Here is a 21,877-nt window from a genome sequence, read left to right on the forward strand (position 1 = left end):
ACTTTTCAACACTATGCGTTGTTGCCTGTCCCAAAGTCCACCTTGGAAGATAGTCACCCGAAAATCCAAGGTCGAATGCCTCGGACCTCTGAAGTGTTCTCCAGCTGGGAGGGAACATTCCTGTCTGTTGATTATTGTTCGCACAACAATGTATTCTCAATGACATGTATGCTCAAACTGCCAGGCAATATATAAATGCCAGATTCATCTGCTGCACCCACAAGGTAGAGATAAACATCACCCGATCACAATGCTATCCATGCTCTCAAAACCAATCACAACATTATCATCAAACGAGCAGATAAAGGAGGAACCATCGTCATTCAAAATAGAACAGATTACTGCAAGGAAGTGTACTGACAACTGAACAACCAGGAACACTACAGGCAACTGCCAGCCGATCTGACCAAACAGCACACCCGTGAACCAAATACATTGATCATGACTTTGGATCCACTTCTCGCCTTTAAACGACCACCAAACCTCAAACAGATTGGGACGGCATGGTGGCTCAGTGGTAAGCACTATTGCCTCACAGCGCCAGGGACATGGGTTCAATTCCTGCCTCAGACAACTGTCTGTGTGGAGTTTGCACATTCTCCCTGTGTCTGCGTGGGTTTCCTCCGGGTGCTACGGTTTCCTCCCACAGTCCAAAGATGTGCAGGTTAGGTGAATTGGCCATGCTAAATTGCCCCGAGTGTTAGGTGCATTAGTCAGGCATTTGATAAGGCATCATATTAAAGTTCATCACAGGAAATAAAAGCTCATAGCATGGATATAAGAATGGCAGAAAACAGCATGTGTAAATGGTTGTGTGGCAGGGCTCTGTGCTGAAGCTTTCAACTTTTTCAATTTATACTAATGAATTAGATGAGGGTGAATGAAGGCATGCTCAATCTATTTGCAGAGAACATAAAGATACCCAGTAGGTAGAAAGGTAAGTAGTGAAAAAGACCCAATGAGTTTGCAGATGGATACTGAAACGTTGAGTGAATGTGCAGAAATCTGGCAGATGGAGCATGATGTGGCAAAGTGTGAAGTAGTTGGGGCGGCATGGTGGCTCAGTGGTTAGCACTGCTGCCTCACAGCACCAAGGACCCAGGTTCAATTCCACCTTCGGTGACTATCTGTGTGGAGTTTACACATTCTCCCAGTGTCTGAGTGGGTCTCCTCTGGGTGCTCTGGTTTCCTCCCACAGTCCAAAGATGTGCAGGTTAGGTGAATTGGCCAAGCTAAACTGCCCGTAGTGTTAGGTGCATTAGTCAGGGGTAAATATAGGGGAATGGATCTGGGTGGGATGCTCTTCAGAGAGTTAGTGTGGACCTATTGGGCCGAAGGGCCTTTTCCATATTGTATGGAATCTAATCTAATCTAATTTCAGATCTGTGTTCGCAGCAAACAGCCCAGCTTTCAGGACAACACCATACAACCTTGTCACGGTAGATGCTGCAAGACATGTTAGTGTCGACACGGATATCACCATTACATGTGGGACACCTCCCACTATGTATGTGGCAGGTGGAGGCGTGGGGAAGGTCTTAGCGAGGTGCTTATTCTCACTGATAATGTTTTGCAGGCTGCGAAGAACATGACATAGATTTTCAGCACTTGGGAAGTACTGGACAACGAAGGGTATCCTGTTGGTTGCAGCTCGTGTCTGTCTCCCGAGAAGGTCATTACAGTTTCGCGCTGTGGCACGTTGGAACCGACGGTTGATGAGTTGAGCATCATTGCCTGTTCTTATGAGGGCATCCTTGAGTACTTCCAAATGCCCATCACGTTCCTCCTCATCTGAACAGATCCTGTGTATGCGCAGGGCTTGTCCATAGGGGATGTCTGTTTTAATATGTTTCGGGTGGAAGCTGGAGAAGTGCAGCATTGTGAGGTTATCTGTGGGTTTGCGGTAGAGTAGGGTGCTGAGGTGCCCATCCTTGATGGAAATGCATGTGTCCAAGAATGAGACAAATACTCGTGACTCGGCCAATGTTGTCTATCTCATACACTGCAGATAAGGTTGCCCCAAGACATGGTACATTGGTGAGACCAAGCAGAGGCGACGGCAACAGACGAATGGACACCGCACAACAATAACCAGAGAGGAGTGTTCCCTTCCAGTCGGAGAACACTTCAGTGGTCCCAGACATTCGACAGCCTCACACAGGGCTCACTTTCAATGCATTATCTGCCAGAAATCAGAAGTCAGAAATAGGGAAGGAGCAGTCACCTTGTTGGGTGTTTACTATAGGCCCCCCAATAGCAGCAGAGATGTGGAGAAACAGATTGGGAAACAGATTTTGGAAAGGTGCAGAAGCCACAGGGTAGTAGTCATGGGCGAATTCAACTTCCCAAATATTGATTGGAAGCTCTTTAGATCAAGTAGATTGGATGGGGCAGTGTTTGCGCAGTGTGTCCAGGAAGCTTTTCTAACTCAGTATGTAGATTGTCCGACCAGAGGGGAGGCCATATTGGATTTGGTACTTGGTAACGAACCGGGACAAGTGATGGGCTTGTTAGTGGGTGAACATTTTGGTGATGGTGACCACAATTCTGTGACTTTCACCTTGGTTATGGAGAGAGATAGGTGCGTGCAACAGGATAGGTTTTACGATTCGGGGAAGGGTAAATAAGATGCTGTAAGACAGGATCTGAGGAGCATAAGTTGGGAGCATAGGCTGTCAGGGAAGGATGTCGTGGAAATGTGGAACTTTTTCAAGGAACAGATACGACGTGTCCTTGATATATATGTACCTGTCAGGCAGGAAGGAGATGGTCGTGTGAGGGAACCTTGGTTGACGAGGGAGGTTGAATGTCTTGTAAAGAGGAAGGCGGCGGCTTACATAAGGTTGAGGAAACAAGGTTCAGACAGAGCATTGGAGGGATACAGGATAGCCAGAAGGGAGCTGAAGAAAAGGATCAGGAGAGCTAAGAGAGGGCATGAAAAATCTTTGGCGGATAGGATCAAGGATAACCCCAAGGCATTTTATGCGTATGTGAGAAACATGAGAATGACGAGAACGAGGGTAGGTCCGATCAAGGACAGTAGTGGAAGACTGTGTATTGAGTCGGAAGAGATAGGAGAGGTCTTGAATGAGTACTTTTCTTCAGTATTTACAAACGAGAGGGACCATATTGTTGAAGAGGAGAGTGTGAAATGGACTGGTAAGCTCGAAGAGATACTTGTTAGGAAGGAAGACGTGTTGGACATTTTGAACAACTTGAGGATAGACAAGTCCCCCGGGCCTGACAGGATATATCCTAGGATTATGTGGGAAGCAAGAGAGGAAATTGCAGAACCGTTGGCAATGATCTTTTCGTCTTCACTGTCAACGGGGGTGGTACCAGGAGACTGGAGAGTGGCGAATGTTGTGCCCCTGTTCAAAAAAGGGAATAGGGATAACCCCGGGAATTACAGGCCAGTTAGTCTTACTTCGGTGGTAGGCAAAGTAATGGAAAGGGTACTGAGGGATAGGATTTATGAGTATCTGGAAAGACACTGCTTGATTAGGGACAGCCAGCACGGATTTGTGAGGGGTAGGTCTTGCCTTACAAGTCTTATTGAATTCTTTGAGGAGGTGACCAAGCATGTAGATGAGGGTAGAGCAGTGGATGTAGTGTACATGGATTTTAGTAAGGCATTTAGATTAGATTAGATTACTTACAGTGTGGAAACAGGCCCTTCGGCCCAACAAGTCCACACCGACCCGCCGAAGCGCAACCCACCCATACCCCTACCTTTACCCCTTTAACCTATCACTACGGGCAATTTAGCATGGCCAATTCACCTGACCCGCACATCTTTGGACTGTGGGAGGAAACCGGAGCACCCGGAGGAAACCCACGCAGACACGGGGAGAATGTGCAAACTCCACACAGTCAGTCGCCTGAGTCGGGAATTGAACCCGGGTCTACAGGCGCTGTGAGGCAGCAGTGCTAACCACTGGGCCACCGTGCCGCCCACTAAGGTTCCCCATGGTAGGCTTATGCGGAAAGTCAGGAGGCATGGGATAGAGGGAAATTTGGCCAGTTGGATAGAAAACTGGCTCACCGGTCGAAGTCAGAGAATGGTGGTAGATGGTAAATATTCAGCCTGGAGCCCAGTTACAAGTTGAGTCCCGCAGGGATCAGTTCTGGGTCCTCTGCTGTTGGTAATTTTTATTAGTGACTTGGAAGAGGGAGTCGAGGGGTGGGTCAGTAAATTTGCAGATGATACGAAGATTGGTGGAGTTGTGGATAGTGAGGAGGGCTGTTGTCGGCTGCAAAGGGACTTAGATATGATGCAGAGCTGGGCTGAGGAGTGGTAGATGGAGTTCAACCCTGTCAAGTGTGAGGTTGTCCATTTTGAAAGGACAAATAAGAATGCGGAATACAGGGTTAACGGTAGGGTTCTTAGTATGGTGGAAGAGCAGAGGGATCTTGGGGTCTACGTTCATAGATCTTTGACAGTTGCCACTCAGGTGGATAGAGCTTGGAAGAAGGCCTATGGTGTATTAGCGTTCATTAGCAGAGGGATTGAATTCAAGAGTCGTGAGGTGATGTTGCAGCTGTACAGGACCTTGGTTAGGCCACGTTTGGAGTACTGTGTGCAGTTCTTGTTGCTTCACTTTAGGAAAGATGTGGAAGCTTTGGAGAGGGTGCAGAGAAGATTTACCAGGATGTTGCCTAGAATGGAGAATAGGTCGTACGAGGATAGGTTGAGAGTGCTAGGCCTTTACTCATTGGAATGGCGAAGGATGAGGGGTGACTTGTTAGAGGTTTATAAGATGATCAGGGGAATAGATAGAGTAGACAGTCAGAAACTTTTTCCCCGGGTACAACAGAGTGTTACAAGGGGACATAAATTTAAGGTGAAGGGTGGAAGGTATAGGCGGGGGGAGGTCAGGGGTAGGTTCTTTACCCAGAGAGTGGTGGGGGCATGGAATGCGCTGCCTGTGGGAATGGCAGAGTCAGAATCATTGGTGACCTTTAAGCGGCAATTGGATAGGTACATGGATGGGTGCTTAAGCTAGGACAAATGTTCGGCACAACATCGTGGGCCGAAGGGCCTGTTCTGTGCTGTATTGTGCTATGTTCTATCTGGGCTGACATGGCACCTATTGTTAAAGTTCACTTGAGAATGTAACTTTAAGAAAGTTCTGGGATTTACATATGAAAGAACTGAAACCAACATGCCCACTCTAAAAGATGAGAGACTTAACAAACAATCCAGGTTTGTTTTCAATATATAATTTCAGTTAAATCACACTGTAAACTTTTGCTATAAATTCTGTCTCATATGATCTTATATTCCACAACCACCTGATGTAGGAGCAGCACTTAGAAAGCTAGTCTTCCAAATAAACCTGTTGGACTATAACCTGGTGTTGAGACTTTTAACTTTGTACACCTCAGTCCAACACTGGCACCTCCAAATCATGACCGATGAGGCTGTGATCCTTCTTGCATTGTGTAAACTTTCCAGCCATAAAGAACCAGTGGACAAGATGTCCACCTCACCTAGTTCTGAACAAAGCAGATCTTTGAAATCCATAATGACTTGACTTGGTGCATATGTCTCCACAGTTATTTACCACAAAAAGCTGGAAACCAGGACTGGAAGTACAGGTTTATCTAATTTTGTTTACTTACATAAATTTTGGTTTAATTCCTCTGTCGGCTAGTAAAGCCTAAACAGTAAAAGCTCCAGGTTTAGCTCAACCACCAACCTCTAATTTCCGCATCTCTACAAAATCTAATTTCTGGAAAGAAAGTGAGGTGAACCAAATTGGCAGCCTAAAACTGCATCACCTTCATCAGCAACTCGAGTGCATCTGAAGCCTCTCTGTGCAACCAACTGAACACTCAAACAAAAGCAAAATACTGAGAATGCTGTAAATCTGAAATGAACACAGAGAATGCTGAAGAAGCTCAGCAGGTCTCATTGCACCCGTAGAAAAAGAATAGAGTTAATGTTTCAAAGCTGATATGACTCTTCTTCATATTCTTTAACTTTGAAGAAGTCAGACTGAACTTAAAACATTAACTGTTTCACCAGCATTCTTTGTATTTGTCTCGACTGGACATTGACTCACTAGACACTCCAATTCATGTGCACTAATTTTGATATCATTGATTTTAGTAATCAGCAGTTTTTCTTTCCTTGATTTCTTTTCCTTTTGAACATGTCTTGTGATCCATTTCTCTGGGTTTTGAATGCAGTAATAAATTCTACTGTTTTTAATCTTAAAGAATTTGCAGTGGGTCATTCCAAATCAGATTTCACAATTAAGGTCTGGAGAAACTCACCACTGTCTGTCCATAAAAGGATTAAAAAAAAAGCAAAAACGAAACAAAAATATCTGTTGTCAGTTGGAGAGGTGGTAAAAATTCATTCAATTCACTTCTCTCTCTTATCCATCATACTTGTCAAATACTTACAGCACTCTCCACGTCTTTCACCACGACTGGCTCCCCTTTCACCTCTTTATCATGTGTCTTAGCAGTGGTTTTGGCACAAAACATTCCCATGATTCCTTTGGGCTGCTGAGGAACATTTTTAGGGGCTGTGGGCACAGTGCCATTTACAATGGGTTTGCTGCTGCTCTCTGTCTCACTTGAACACCGAGAGGACTGTTGGAGTGACTTCTGCAGCTGAGCCATCTCCTCTGCTGACCGAGGAACAGCATCAGCACATCGAATGGCGCTGTACCTGTAATCAAAAAACAAAGTTTAAGAGGCATTTAGACAGAAACATGAACCAGGCAGAGAATAGAGCCAAACTGACCATGTGCATGCAGATTATATTAGTTAGAGTAGTATCATTGTCAGCACAGACGAGGTGGGCTGAACAGCCTGTTCATGTGCTGCAGGTGTTTTATGTTCTAAAAAGGCTCTCTGTCATCATGGCAGTCATGGGAGAAAATAGAACATGGCACGATCTATGCTTGAGTTTGGAAAGTCAACATCAAGTTACAAGTTTGAAGCATCAGACATGATTTTATGAGTTAGAATGTTGTAAAGTTTAGTCTTAGTCTAGAGATTTAAGCAGAAAAACAAGGTTGACATTGTCAATGCAGTACAGGAAGCAATACATTGCAGTAAGTGCTAACCTACAGAACTTAACATTAAACTTTTTGCATTCTGGGTAGATGCAAATGATCTTAATGCACTACTCTGAAGAGTAGTAGATCCTTCTCAATGCCCTGGCATTAATATCCATCCTTCAGCTACTTTTACTAAAGCAGTTTATTCGATCATTTTATATTACTTTTTAAATATTCATTGATTGGATGGTGACATCACTGGCTAGGTCAGCATTTATCACATGTCCCTAGTTGCCCAGAACATTAGTCAACCAGATGGGTTGTTAAAGCAATTGTTAGTGGTTACCTGGTCATTATTCGACTTTTTTAAATTCCAGATTTTTATCAAATTCAAATTCATCCACTCTCTCTAACACACTGCAAAATGGCAGTTGTATTTCTTAAAAATTATATAAGTGACTACACTTTATTAAAGTGTTTTCACCATCACCATTCCTCTCCAGGATATTGTTTTTGGTGAATGTTCCTTATCAGCACAGGGAGCCAGTGCTCTATTCAGAAAGCATGCAGTGAAGGATGGATTTGGAGACTAAACATTTAAGGTCATGTTTAAAGGATACACATTACAAACATGCACCTCCTAACCCAATATTTATGCTTTTAGCTTACTCCAATGAAAGGAAGTGTGAATGAAGCATAGATAAATCTGCAGTTAATTCCCAACTCAATCAAATACTCAAAACATTACACAACATGATTAACACCAGAACTGGTAGATGGAACTCTATTTACTGTGCATATAGTCAACATGCCCAATAACCATAAATGTAGGCCATTCAGCCCAACAAGGTCTGCTCCACATTCAATGAGATCATTGCTGATCTGATAATCCTCAACTCCACTTTCCAGCCTTTTCCCCATTACTTGATTTCCTTCTTGGTTAAATTCTATTTTAGCCTTGAATATGTTTAACAAACTAGACTCAACAGTCCTCTGTGGTAAAGAATTCAAGAGGTACACCAGCCTCTGAATGAAGAAATTCCTCCTCGCATGTGTCTTAAATATGGGACCCCTTATTCTGAGATTAGACTTCTGGTCCTGTGCTCTCCCATAAGCAGAAAGAACCTTTCCTCTATGCTTCAATAAGTTCGCTTCTCATTCTTCAGGATTCCAATGAGTACAAACCTGAGCTACAAATCTTCTCAAAAATCGGGAGTACAAATCCACTCAAACTTTCCTCACAAAGACGATCATCTCACATTTACCTACATGATATTCCACCTGTTAAGTTTTTACCCACTTAAACTGTCTATATCCCACTGCAGACTCTGTCTCACCATTTGCCTTCCCATCTATTTTTGTGTCATCCTCAAACTTGGCAATAATACATTCACTTTCCTCATGGAAGTAATTGAAATGCATTGTAAATAATTTTGGCCCCAGCACTGATCCCCATGGCACACTACTCGTTTACAGGCTATCCTTCTGAAAATACCTCCATTATCCTGTCTCTCTATCGCCTATTAGCTAGCCAATCTCCTATCCATGCTTATAAACTACTTCCAATACCATGAGCTCTTAAGTACCTAACGTGTGATTTTAGCAAATTTCTTCTGAAAATCCAAATATAATCACATCCATTGCCTCCTTTATATTGATCCTGCTTGTAACCTCCTTACAGAGTTCTAGTAAATTTATCAATCATTATTTTCCCTTCATGAAGGCATGCTGTCTCTGCTTGACTATATTATACATTTCTAAATTCTCTGCTATTACAACTTTTATAACAGACTAACATTTTCCCAATAACAGATATTAAGCTTACTGGTCAACACAGAATGCCCTAAACACTATTTTTATGATCTCTGAGTGACAGGGACCCTGTCCCAATTGTGAAGGTGATAGTGGCACCGTAGTACAGTTGTGAAAATGTTGTGCTGAAAATCCTCAACACTGACATGGATTCTATCAAGCTTCATGACATCAGGTCAAACACAGGTTTGGAAACAAACTGCTGACTACAAGCTGCTGCTCTCCTCTACCTCGGCTGATGAAGAGTCAGTACTCAATGTTGATTACAACTGGAGGATGAATTATGGGTGACATGGGCATAGAATGTGCTCGGGGTGGGGCAGTTCAATGGCCATCACCAACAATGGCTCAGTAAGACTATTACTGGCTGAGTTGGCTGGGTCCTAAAGGACATAGCTGCTGCAATTGATCTGAGGCAGGTGGCGAGGGGACTACCCAGAGGGAAAAAACAGACTTGGCCTCACTGTCACCAATCTGCCAGTTAAAGGTGCCGCTCATAACAGTATTGGTAGGTTTGACCAATGCACAGTAATTGTCAAGGTATCCCAGTTCACACAGAAGGTACTGATCATGCTGCGTAGCACTGTCACTGGGTTTCAGTGATGGCAATGTCATTGCATGACAAGGAGGCGATGTTTAGAATCTCGTTTGTTAGGGATGATCATTGCCTGAACTCGTGTAGATCTCCATTCCCAATACACTGTGGGTATCCTTCCATTCCATGGACTTCAGCAGTTCATGTCGGCAGCTCATTACTGCATATTCCAGGTCAATTCAAGATGTACGTTAAATGGCCTAGCATCAAAGGAATTCTGAAGTATATGTCAAATTTCAATCTGATAACTTTCTCCAGTCACTAGTCTGATGCTGAGGCTATGAACGCCAAAAAAGTCTTAGTCTTTAAGCAGTGCTGTTGAGAAAGTGTATAAGGTTTGAGCAGGTAGGGAAGGAGTTAAATTTTGGGTTGCGTGACAAAGGCTCAGTTAGCATGACTTTGACCAGGTAAGAACTTGCAGTAAACAATGAAGTGCTGGAAGCAAGGATAGTGGGTTAACGAGGTAAAAAGCATCTATTGACAGTTATCAATGTTAAGAACATCCATTGTATAATGCCAGATGGCTTAATCTTTACTGTTGATGCTTGCCGATTATATTGATTGGGTGTGCATTATAGATGTTACCTTATTTGGATGCTGGCCCCTGTACGTGACTATATAATTGCTTAAGAATCTGCTGTTCAAGAGAAGACTGAGAACTCATGTCTGTGTACATGGGCGATTGTTTTCTCTCTCTCCAGGGCCCAGAATAAAGATGAAGGTAAAGCCATACTGTGTCTCTGGGTGTTTGCTTTGACTGATACGGTGATAGGGAAACGGAACGACAATATGGTGAGCTAGGTAGGAGTTCAAACAAATAGTTACCATCGGACGGTGTCAGTGATCACCCGGAACACCGGTATCTTGAGACAGATGGGCCCACAAGGTAAGATTTTAAACTTTGGTCCCTCACGATATTTCTGTCTGTCAGAAACCGTCTGCTTTCTACTCTATGGACTCCTTGAAAAGTAGTTGGTTCGATTGAGAGACATAGTTTTGGAAACTCGCTGACAAACAGGGGTTGAAGTCCCCTGGGTTTTGATGGGGTTTGAGTCCCCTGGGTTTTAATTGGGGTTAGAGACCCCAGACATATCGAGTAAAAGGGTTCGAGTCTGCATGAGAAGTAAAGTGAGAAAGGGGTTAAAGTACCCTAGTGGCGAAATTTGAGACTCAAAAAAAAAAGTTAGAATTTGGTACTTAATGTTATTGCCTTTGTCCCCCACACCTCCCCTTAGAACTCCTCTTAGACAACACAGTGTCACTGGGGAAAGGGGGAGAAAGTGCAGCCGGTTCGCTTGGGTCCTGACAGTAAAGTGCATTGACTGTCGGGGCAGCTTTGTCCAGGTTTTTGTGCTGTGAACTTGACTCAGAGTCCTTTTTATGGTGGGAAGAGAGTGGCTTGAACTGTGGCACCGTATGGTTCACTGCGAGGCCTCTCTTTTTTTTTTGTAAATGTAATTTCATCGAGAGGATGCAAACAAAAACAGGAAATGCTGAAATTAAGGTTGTACTATTACTTGGGTCAGAAAAGGAAGATTCAATGTAAATTGTCATGCTGGGAGTGTTTGATATTTATAATATTTTGGTTTGTTAAAATCCTGGTTAGGAAAATCCTTTTAAGTAACTGTTTTGCCTTACCTGAATCAGGATCTCAATTCAATGTGTTTTGTGGGCTATGTAATGGAGCAGATTTTGTTTTTACACTGTACAACATTATGTCCTTTTTAAAAATGATCAAACTTGTAACATTAAAACAAAATTGATTGATTGAGTCCTTAAGCCCCTGGTTTGTTTGAAATTCTACAATGCCTGTTTGAAAAAAAAACATTGGGTCAATGGTCATGCTTTAGCCAGATAAGAGTATTTCATTATGATATCTTTGCTGCTGTGTATTTAATACAGAGCGTACACAAAAAGAAGAGTGAATTTGCATTTGATGTTTTGTTATGATTTTAGTGAATATTAGAACTTGAGGCTGAGCTGTTTCAGTTCTGTTAATTATTGTTTCAGACTTCATTGGCCCCCTTCATATTGCAAATTCAAAGAATGTTGATCTCTACCAAAGTTGTCACTGTAATTCCGACTATTTTATTTAGGAAGTTTCATTTGGAGAACATATTTTAAAATATTCTACATTTGTTTCCCACGAATATTTGAGATTTAAATTTGAACTGAAACTGCCTCTTCAATTGCTAAAGTACAGGAAACATTGTTGTTTTCTTGCTGTTCCAGACTTTTGAAATACTCTTCCTGACAGCTTTCACATTAGTCCAGTCTCAATGTGTTAAATGCAAATAATTTTTGAATAAACTGAATGAGGTACTCGAGGATTTGATTTTAGGACCATTGATTATTGCTTATAAATGACTGTGCTGCCTAAACAATTCAATTTAGAAGTTTCTGGATTGTATAAAACTAGATAATGTCATAAATCGTGAACAGAGTAACAGACTTCAAGACGACTGAGAATGTTGAAATAGGCAAACACAATTTATTGTAATTAAATGTATGACTGTCTTCATACTGATGACCGCCTTGGCAAGGAAGGAAAAAGAGAGGAAATGCAAAGATACTTTCAACAGCTAACATCTTCTCTCGAGTTTCTCCATTCACAGGTAAAGCACACCTTTGGACCACCGCCCGTCCCTCCACAACCGAATCCAATGGATTCAATCAGCTTCCCAATCATGAGCACAAAAAGTGAAGAAGCTAACAGTGAGGAGGAGGTCTGCACACTTTGGTCAATGGCCTTCCTATGGACATTAAACCACGTGAGCTTTAACTTGCCTTTCAATCATTTAAGGGATATGAAAGTTCACTGATCAAGCCAACATCACAGCAACCAATTGGCTTTGTTACATTTTACAGCAGAGCTGGAGCAGCAAAGAATGCTGTATTCATCTAGCCTGATGCTGCATCTGTTGCACTGCATACTCAGATGTGCTGATATCCTCCATCTGAAGCATCTCCAGAGGAATGGACATCTCTTCACTTTTGTTGAGTATTTAACTGCCCTTTTCGAAGAATTCAGATTTCTCCGTTCAGTGATGCAGAAGGACAAGACTGAATTTTGTTTTCAGGTTGGACTCTGCTAGAGGGGATCTTGGGTAACTGGTTTGTTTCCGCTCGACTTGGAGAGGATGGAGTGGTCACTAAGGATTGTGGATTTAAGAACTTTACTGGTGAGCTTTTTCCCACGTGGGAGGACCATAGAAACTTAATTTACTGCATGGACGAGTAATTTTATTGTTATAATCATTGTATGCTGTGTGTCAATAACTTGCTTAAATACTGACTGTCAAGAGTCTTATGAAAGCTGGTAGTGCCATCTTGGTGGTTATCATGAAAGGATAAAAAGGAGGGAATCAGAAAGTGTATCAGGTATGAGCAGGTGGGGAAGGAATTAAGTTTTGGGTTGCATGACAAAGGCTCAGATCACATGACTTTGCCAGATAAGAACTTGCAGTAAACAATAAGGTCCTGGAAGCAAGGATAGTGGGTTAACGAGGTAAAAAGCATCTATTGACAGTTATCAATGTTAAGAACATCCATTGTATAATGCCAGATGGCTTAATCTTTACTGTTGATGCTTGCCGATTATATTGATTGGGTGTGCATTATAGATGTTACCTTATTTGGATGCTGGTCCCTGTACGTGACTATATAATTGTTTAAGAATCTGCTGCTTGAGAGAAGATCGAGAACTCACGTCTCTGTGCACAAGGCAATCCTCTCTCTCTCTCTCCAGGGCTCGGAATAAAGATTAAGAATAAAGATTAAGAGTGTTTGCTTCAACTGATATGGGGACAGGGAAACAGGACAACACTGTTACTTACTTATTGCTGTTCTGAAGGTTTTCCTTGATTGCTTCATAATCAGTGTTGAAGAGGGGGCTGCTATCCTTCAACATTGCTTTCTGAATGCTGTAAACATGGACACTGGCAATCCCCAGCATCTTCAGTTTCACTGCTGTGAACACATGAACATTCGGGGAATGTAAAACCATGTGTATCTGGCATGTAAGAATTTATTTCCATTAACATGTCCCTTTCACAGTCCCGACACCTCATAATTCTGAGCAACGTTAGGCGGTAACACAATATTCAACCACAGTAAAACTAAGCCTATTCACATCCCTGATAAACATCTGCAATTTTTCCAGCAAGTTACTGGATCATGATTAGAAGTGAGAACCTGGATTGATTTAGGCTCCCACCTCTATTAGCCCTTCCTAAGCCAACTGTTTTCGAGAGATAAGAATTGAGCCTTAGATCGCAAACTAGAGGAACACTTCATTTTCAACTTGGGCACCTTACAACCTCTAGGACTGAATTTTGAATTCCACGCTTTCACAGCCTGACCTCTGTATCCTTTATTTTGTTTTAAACATCTTGCCATACCAGTATTTTGCTTCTCTTTGAACCCCATCTTCTGCTCTGAGATTCAAAGAATCAGGAGTAGGCCATTCAGGTCCTTGAGCCTAACCAAACAAAAACTAAACATTTTTGGAAATTATATAGTCTCCTGTAAACTAGAAGAGCAAGTCTGGATTTCCAGACAGGCAAGTCCAACAGTTTTTTATCCATCTAGTGAATCTCTTAAATACCTGTTTCCTCATTATCTATCCAATTCTCTCCTCCCTCCACCTCTAACAGGGAGGCAATTACATATGAATGCATATTAAAAGGAAAACAAAGACATAAAAAAGCCAAGAGGTAATGCTTAGGTAGCTTAGGACCTTGGCAGCTGAAGACAGTCAGCAGTGGTGGAGCAGTCAAAAATCAGGCATTTGCAAGAGGCCAGAATTGGAGTACAGAGATCTAAGGGCCGAGAGTCTGGAAGACATTACAGAGATAGGGAGGACTTTAAAAACAATTCATGAGTTCTAAACATTGAGGTGTTGCCTAATTGGAAGCCAATGTAGGTTATATAAATACATAAAACATAAGCAGAAGTGGACCATGTGGCTCTTCAAAACTGCGTTAATTCAACAAGATCATGACTGATCTGTTTAGAATTCCACATTTCCATCTACTCCTAAAGAGTTGTCTGAAAAATATTCAATAGGATAAATTAGACAAGGTCTTTTCCCTGGGGTGGGAGAGTCCAGAACTAGAGGGTATAGGTTTAGGGTGAGAGGGGAAAGATATAAAAGGGACCTGAGGGCAACTTTTTCTCAGAGGGTGGTAAGTGTATGGAATGAACTGCTGGAGGAAGTGGTGGAGGCTGGTACAATTGCAACATTTAAAAGGCTTTTGGATGGGTATATGAATAGAAGGGTTTGGAGGGGTATGGCCAGGTGCTGGCAGGTGGGACTAGATTGGGTTGGGATATCTGGTCGGCATGGACGGGTTGGACCGAAGGGTCTGTTCCCATTCTGTACATCTGTGACTCTAGTTACTCTTCCAATGCCTTCTGAGTTCGAGTTCCAAAGTTTCACAACCCTTAAGAAATTTCACCCCCAGTTCTATGCTGAAACGACGACTTTTAATTTTAAAAATATTCCCTGGTTCTGAACTGACCCACAACGGGAAACATACTTTCCACTTGCATCTTGTCAAGACCATCAGAATCTTATACACTTCAATCAAGTCACCCCTCTGTCCAAGATAGCCTCAGACAACTGACCACTGCAGTTCATCAATCTAGTAAACTCCTCTGAGCCACCCCCAATGCATTGTATCCTTCCTTCAATAAGGAGGTCAAAACAGCACGCAGTATGCTGTTGCAGTATGCTTGATGTCCTCTATAACTAAAGCATAATGTCCTCACTTTTATACTCAATTCCTGTCATAATGAAGGATAGTATTTCATTAACCTTCTTGATTATATGCTGTACTTGGATAGTTTGTGCGACTCCGAACCAGAACATCTATTTCTCCCTTTCAAACTGGCCAATAAAGCATAGGGCGAAATCTCCAATTTAGTTTCTCTATTCTCTCCCACAGAAACTGAGGTACCTCACCCCAACATAAGCAATCTGAGCTCTGCACTCAGGGTCACAGGTTCACAAAAGATAGATGCTGTTGACTTCATGAAATGATTGGCCAAAAATTCAAATGACAGACATGAATAAGTGGGTGAAGTGTAGATGGCTACTCTTACCTTCCAGCTGATCTTCTCTCACCACTGCTACCTTGTGACACTGGAATAAAAAAGTACTGAGTTAGTGAGTGGTCAACTAGCTAGTTAACACCCTCTAACCAAGAAGAGCACCACAACCACCAGACTGTTTCTCTGCAATCCTACCCCCAAAACAACTAATTCTCCTTAAGAAAGCCTTTGTGATGATGTGATGCCAGTTGCATTCTTCACCAGTGCTTGCCTGCTTATGCTGGAGGATGCTGTTGCAATGGAGATCAGGGAGCAGATCTCTCCCCAGTGAGCAACACTGACCTCAAGTGTAGCAATTAAATATGTCCTGCCTGAGGTCAGCTAATTCAGTGCAGACCAAGGCTGGAACCTGAGACCCTCTTGCTATATGTCCTGAGCAGCACATAAGAGATACATATATTCCCTCAGTTAGCATCGGATCATATTTTAAAGAATAAGTACATTAATTAGGCTGATAAAGCTATAGATTACCATAAAAGGAACTGTACAATTTGTTTGAAATGAGGGCTCTTTCCTAAGATGAAAGGATTGTCTTCTAAGGAAAGATTGAGCCCGTATTCATTGGAATTAAGAATGAGAGGTGACCCTATTCAAATGTACAAAATCCTTTGGGTGCCTGACAGAGTGAAAACGGAGAGGATATTTCCCCTTTTAAGAGAATCTAGAACAAGCAAGCAGAAATTCAAATTGAGGGAAGAAAGTACTAGAATTTGGAGTATTAGCATCTGTTGAGCGAGAAATAGTGCGCTGATAGACCTGAAGAGGTTCTTCAGCACTTTGTTTAATTTCAATTTTCCAGCATCCACAATACTTTAGATTTTTATTTCAAAATCAGAAACCTCCTATTTAAGATGGATTTATGAAAGAATTTCTTCTCTCAAAAGCTCATCTATCTTGGAAGTTCTCTACCCCAGAAAACATAGAAAGCAGGGTCATTGGCTATATTCAAGGTGGAGTTAGACAGCTTTCAGATTGACAAGTGGTGTCAAGGCTAAGGGAGCCTGGTGATGGTGGCAGTGGGTGATAATGTGAAGGGGAGATAGGCAGGAAAATTATGTTAAGTTCATAATCCGATCAATCACTTTCTTATTGAATGATGGAACTGTATTAATGGATGGAATACTCTATGCTTGTGTTATGAAGATGTGGGTGCACTGCACCTTTAAGAGAGTTAAAAGCAAGCAGAACTATCTGACAGCACCAAGAGTTCTGAATAAGATACAATTAACATGTAGTCAGCAGCTAGGGTAGCTGGTTGCTTGGAGACAAAAACAAATTTAAACTGGGCCAATCAGTTTAAGTTCTACCCCCCCCAAAAAATACCAAACTCCAATCAAGTTTGAATTTAGTATACTGGCAATATTAAAAGCCAATGACACAATCCGATGTTTTGGGGGTATAAGACTGGGAAAAATTAAACAATTGGGAGAAAACTGCCAAAAGACCAACAGATGTAGGCTGCAAGTCAAAGCTCTCCGAGAGGTATCTATCTAGAGGAAGGAGTTTGCACGGAGGAAAAACATTGACACTTTTCGAAATCTACAGAGGAAGATATAAAAAGATGATTTGACTGCTGGCTGGTTTTGAAATTTGAATTTTTGGTAAATCTTAATCGGGCGTTTTAATCGGACTAGTATTATAAAAGGGAAAGTATAAGATAGGTTAGAGAAAGGAGATGTAAATAGTTGTTAGTTAATTATTCTCTGCTCTACTTTAAGAAATAACTGACAATTTTTACTTTAAGTAGTTCTTGGCATCTCAAAATTTCACAGATTACTGCATGGGATAAATCTTTGTGTTACTGGTTTAAATTAAGCAGGAGGATTTATTTATTTATTTTTTAAACCCCCCCCCCCCCCCACACTACCATCTAACTGCGGTAGTGCTTAAGCAGAAGGATTTTCTGTCATAACAATTTGGGGGCTCGTTGCTGGGATTTGAATGGTTTAGGGGGCTTTTGCCCAAGATTTGAATAGTTTGGGTCTTGGATTTGTAATTTGAACCGATTTAGACAGATTTGAATAGATTTGGGGTTACGGAAAATCCCAGCAGATTTAAACACTTGGAGGTTAGTGTCCTAGATCTTTAAATATAATGTAGGTGAAGCAATTTGTTTACTTTCAGTTACTTGTGGTTGATTACAAGGGGGAGAAATGGCTCTTTAAATTGCTAAAGAGGTTGTGGGATTTGATGATTGTCAAATTCGCTAAGAAAGTTTAGAAGGAAACAAAAAGTCCATACTTTTAGAATTACCAAAGAAGTTAGAAGTAAAGCTGAAATTGTAAAGGAATGACTCAAATACTTAGGTGTATCAGAGAAACTGACAAATGCAGGAGAGGAAGAAAAATTAAAATTGAGGAAGATGGAGTTGGGAGGGAGAAAGGAAGGAAGGAGTTGATTTCGATCAAATTAAACAGTCATTTTGATAGATGGGTGCATGCTTTAAAAATGGACAGGACCTCTGAAGCTCTACAAGAGATTATTAGCTGGAGGAGTTTACAAATGCACTTCGAGATGATAAGAATTCATGTGGAGGAACAGAAAGTTCAGGAAGTGAGGAAGGCAACAGAATTAGCAGATGAATACATGCTGGTGAAAAAGACAAGTTTCTGGCCAGAATTTCATCCTGAGGGTTGGAAGTTGGGAGAAGAGATCCTACACTACGAAACCAAGAGTACAGAGCATTGGCAAGAATTTACCACAGGATTAAAAAAGCCCAAGAAGGTGGAGAGGAGGTGAAAGGCCTCAGGCGTTTCCACTACGGTAAAGTGGGACATGTAAAGTCACAGTAAAGAAAGGCACTGTGGGAAAAGGTGTGGTAAAAGAAGCTAAACCAGTGGCATTAGTGACGGTAGTAAAGGAGACTCCAAGAAGAGCCGAGGAGCTGCAGGAGAGTGCACAGCCTAGGCAGGAGCTGGATATGGAGTTAGTACCTGATCTCTACAAAGAATTTGCCTCTGTAGGTAAAGTTTACTTAGAAGGAACAGGGGGAGAAAAACAATATAATTTTGAGACATACAGGATTTAACCAGTTGCTGATAGTAAGGGATGAGTGAATAATGCACTCTTTCTGATCTGTTACCTGAGAGTGTGGTGATTTGTGGGATAGATGTAGAGAAATTTAGTGTTCCCCTGTGTAAGATTAGGTTGGAGTGCCATCTCAAGACTGGGAAAGTTACATTGGGAGTGACTGACAGTGTCAACTCAGTTTGTTCTTGGGAATGATTTGGCAGGATCCAAAGTGGGAGTGACACCTTGTTGTGGAGAAGCCCAAGGAAGACCAAGAAACTGAGGAATTAAAACAGAAATATCCTGGTATTTTCCAAGACTGTGTGATAACCAGATCCCACTATCATTAGTCACAGCATGAAGTGAAAAGTAAAGAGAAAGATGAATGATCTGAGGTTCGCAGATACTCTGTTTGATATAATGGTGCAGGAAAAACCTGAACAGGCAGAGGGTCAGACAGAAGTGTTTAGCCCTGAAAGGCTAAGGGACTTGCAACAGCAAGACAAGACCATAAAAGATATGAATGTGTACTCTGTAAAGGAGGCAGAGAATATTTTGGAGGATTATTATCTGAAAGATAGAACCCTAAGATAGGTTAGTGCAGAGGAGAAATGGGCTGAAGTGCACCAGGTTGTGTTACCAGTAGCACATGAATTACCTATAGGAGATCACCTAAGGATACAAAAGACTCAGGCTAAAGTACAAAAACATTTTCATTGGCCTGAAATGCACAAGGATGTGGTTAACTTTTGCCATACGTGTCATACATGCCAAATGGTAGGTAAGCCACAGGCAGTATTAAAACCAGCCCCTTTATTGCCAATTCCCGCATTTGAAGAACCTTTCGTGCGGGTTATAATTGATTGTGTCGGTCCCCTGCCGAGAACTAAAAATAGGAACCAGTACTTCTTTACCATAATGGATGTGTCTGCCAGATTTACGGAGTATCAAGGCAAAAAGTGTAGTTGGGGAGTTAGTAGCTTTCTTCACATGATCTGGGCTACCCAGATAGGTTCAGTCAGACCAAGGGTCAAATTTTACTGCTAGGCTGTTTGAGGTTATGGGTAGGTCAGGTATACAGCACTTTAAATAGAAGGTTTAGGGGTGACTTGATTGAGGTGTACAAGATGATTAGGGGGTTAGATAGGGTCGACAGTATGAACCTTTTCCCGCGTATTGAGTCGGGTATTACAAGGGGGCATAGCTTTAAATTAAGGGGGGGTAGATATAGGACTGATGTTAGGGGTAGGTTCTTCACTCAGCGAGTCGTTAGTTCTTGGAATGCCCTGCCAGTAACAGTGGTGGACTCTCCCTCTTTATGGGCATTTAAGAGGGCATTGGATAGGTATATGGAGGATAGTGGGTTAGTGTAGTTTAGGTGGGCTTGGATCGGCGCAACATCGAGGGCCCAAGGGCCTGTACTGCGCTGTATTCTTCTTAAATCCAATGTGTATCATCCCGAATCCCAGGGAGCTGTAGAAAGCTGGCATCAGACCTTGCAGACCATACTGTCAGGATTACCCAAATGATTGAGATAAAAGTATACCATTCATATTGTTTGCCATTAGTAATGCCCCAAATGAATCTACTCAGTTCACTCTCTTTGACTTAATATTTGGGCATCAAGTGAAGGTCCTTTGAAATTAATTAAAGAAAAATTGACAGGACCAAAGTCGGAGATCTCACACTTAGATTATGTATGAGAGGTGAAGGAGAGACTAAATAGAATAGCTGAGTTAGCGAAACAGCACCTAAAGAGGGCACAGTACAGAATAATGCAGGTGGCAGATAAAAACTCTGAGACTTGGACATTTTCCTGAAGGGATGACCTGTTAGTACTGCTACCAGTGAAAGGAGATCCCTTCAAAGCCAGGTTTAGTGGTCCCTATCAAATTGAGAAAAAGTTGAGTCAGGTGAACTAGTAAAGATGCCAGATAGAAAAAAAGGTATTGGGTTTGTCATGTATTATACTAGACAGAAATAACTGGAGAAACATGTGTTAGTTACTGCCTCGCAGAGTGAGGAATCAAATCCCAATGATATGGATTTTGACGTGCCTCAAAATAGATTAAAAAATGAACTCGTCCTTTAGGAGTGGAATAGGTTAGTAAGCCATCTGTCTCAGAAGCACAGAATGCAGTTGAAAGATTTGTTACTGCAATATAAGGGCATATGTAATAATCAGATGGAGAGGACTAATGCTGTTGTACATGAAGTAGACTTAGGGAATATAGCTCTGATAAAACAACACCCCTACTGGCTTAATCCTTTCAAAGCCAGACAGGTCCAAATGGAGGCGGAAGCCATGCTCAACGAGGATATCATCGAACCAAGCCAGAATGAGTGGAGTTCGCCGATCGTCTTAGTTCCCAAACCGGACGAACTCAACGATTCTGCATGTTATTATCGAAGGTCAATGCTGTTGCAAAGTCAGACTCCCATCCAATTCCTAGATTGGAGGACTGTATTGAGAAAGTCTGACGAGCCAGTTACATCACCAAGCTGGACTTAACGTGTGGTTACTGGTGGTTACTGGCAGGTACCTTAATCAGAGTCGGCAAAAGAAATTTCTCAGATTACTGCACAGGATAAATCTTTCTGTGTTGCTGGTTTAAATTAAGCAGGAGGATTTACCCAGTGTTGTACCATTTGCTTCTAATTCTTACAATCTTATTAAAGGATACATGGAGTGAGCAGAAGTGTGGGATTAGACTGGAGGGGTATTGAAGGATCGATGGAAGAGAATCTGATTTGATTGCTTGGTGGGCTATTGGTTCTTGGACATTCCATAATTGAAAAGTGTGAGAATGTGAAGAAGTGGTCCTGACAATTCCTAATCTGAGAGTTTTCTGATGTCACTGATGGTTCTAGATAAACATACCAACATTCCATTTTCAACTGCTTTCCCAGACACGAGATATGTCACATGGAGTTGGGCTCCAGAATTTTCTTTCCGCTTTCGCTCCACGTAGTAATACAGCATTCTTGGAAGTAAACAGAAGGCAGAATTACACAGTTAAAGGTGCAAAACCCCTTGTGACAAACATAATCTGGTACATAAAATGGGTCTCAACCTGCTGAACAAACCTCACATTTTCAAGAATCTCTCAGAAAACTGACTGCTCAAGTTGACAACAGGCAACTGCCATGAGGCAGCCAGGATATAGCAATGACTAAAATGGCATTAAACTTTGGGCAATATGGTGGAATAGTGGTTAGCAATGCTACTTCACAGCAGCAGGGACCCAGGTTCAATTGCATCCTCGGTCAACTGTCTACACGCAGTTTGCACATTCTCCCCGTGTCTCCATGGGTGTGCTCCGGTTTC

The 21,877-nt window shown here is 42.0% G+C and overlaps 1 protein-coding gene across 2 annotated transcripts in view; it reads right to left on the reverse strand.

The window, feature by feature from the left end:
• The window catches only part of pold3 (polymerase (DNA-directed), delta 3, accessory subunit), a 51,217-nt gene that overhangs the window by 19,124 nt on the left and 10,216 nt on the right, over positions 1–21,877 (reverse strand). For both annotated transcript variants that reach the window (XM_043692548.2, XM_043692547.2), the window contains exons 3-6: positions 21,431–21,533; positions 15,532–15,571; positions 13,263–13,395; positions 6,415–6,685 (exon numbers count right to left, since the gene is read on the reverse strand). In XM_043692548.2, coding sequence (XP_043548483.2) covers positions 6,415–6,685; positions 13,263–13,395; positions 15,532–15,571; positions 21,431–21,533 — 547 coding nt within the window. The remainder of the gene's footprint in view (positions 1–6,414; positions 6,686–13,262; positions 13,396–15,531; positions 15,572–21,430; positions 21,534–21,877) is intronic.

The sequence above is a fragment of the Chiloscyllium plagiosum genome, unplaced genomic scaffold (genome assembly GCF_037043375.1).
Source record: "Chiloscyllium plagiosum isolate Xiang-an unplaced genomic scaffold, Cpla_swu_hap1 HiC_scaffold_6, whole genome shotgun sequence".
Classification (NCBI taxonomy): Eukaryota; Metazoa; Chordata; class Chondrichthyes; order Orectolobiformes; family Hemiscylliidae; genus Chiloscyllium; species Chiloscyllium plagiosum.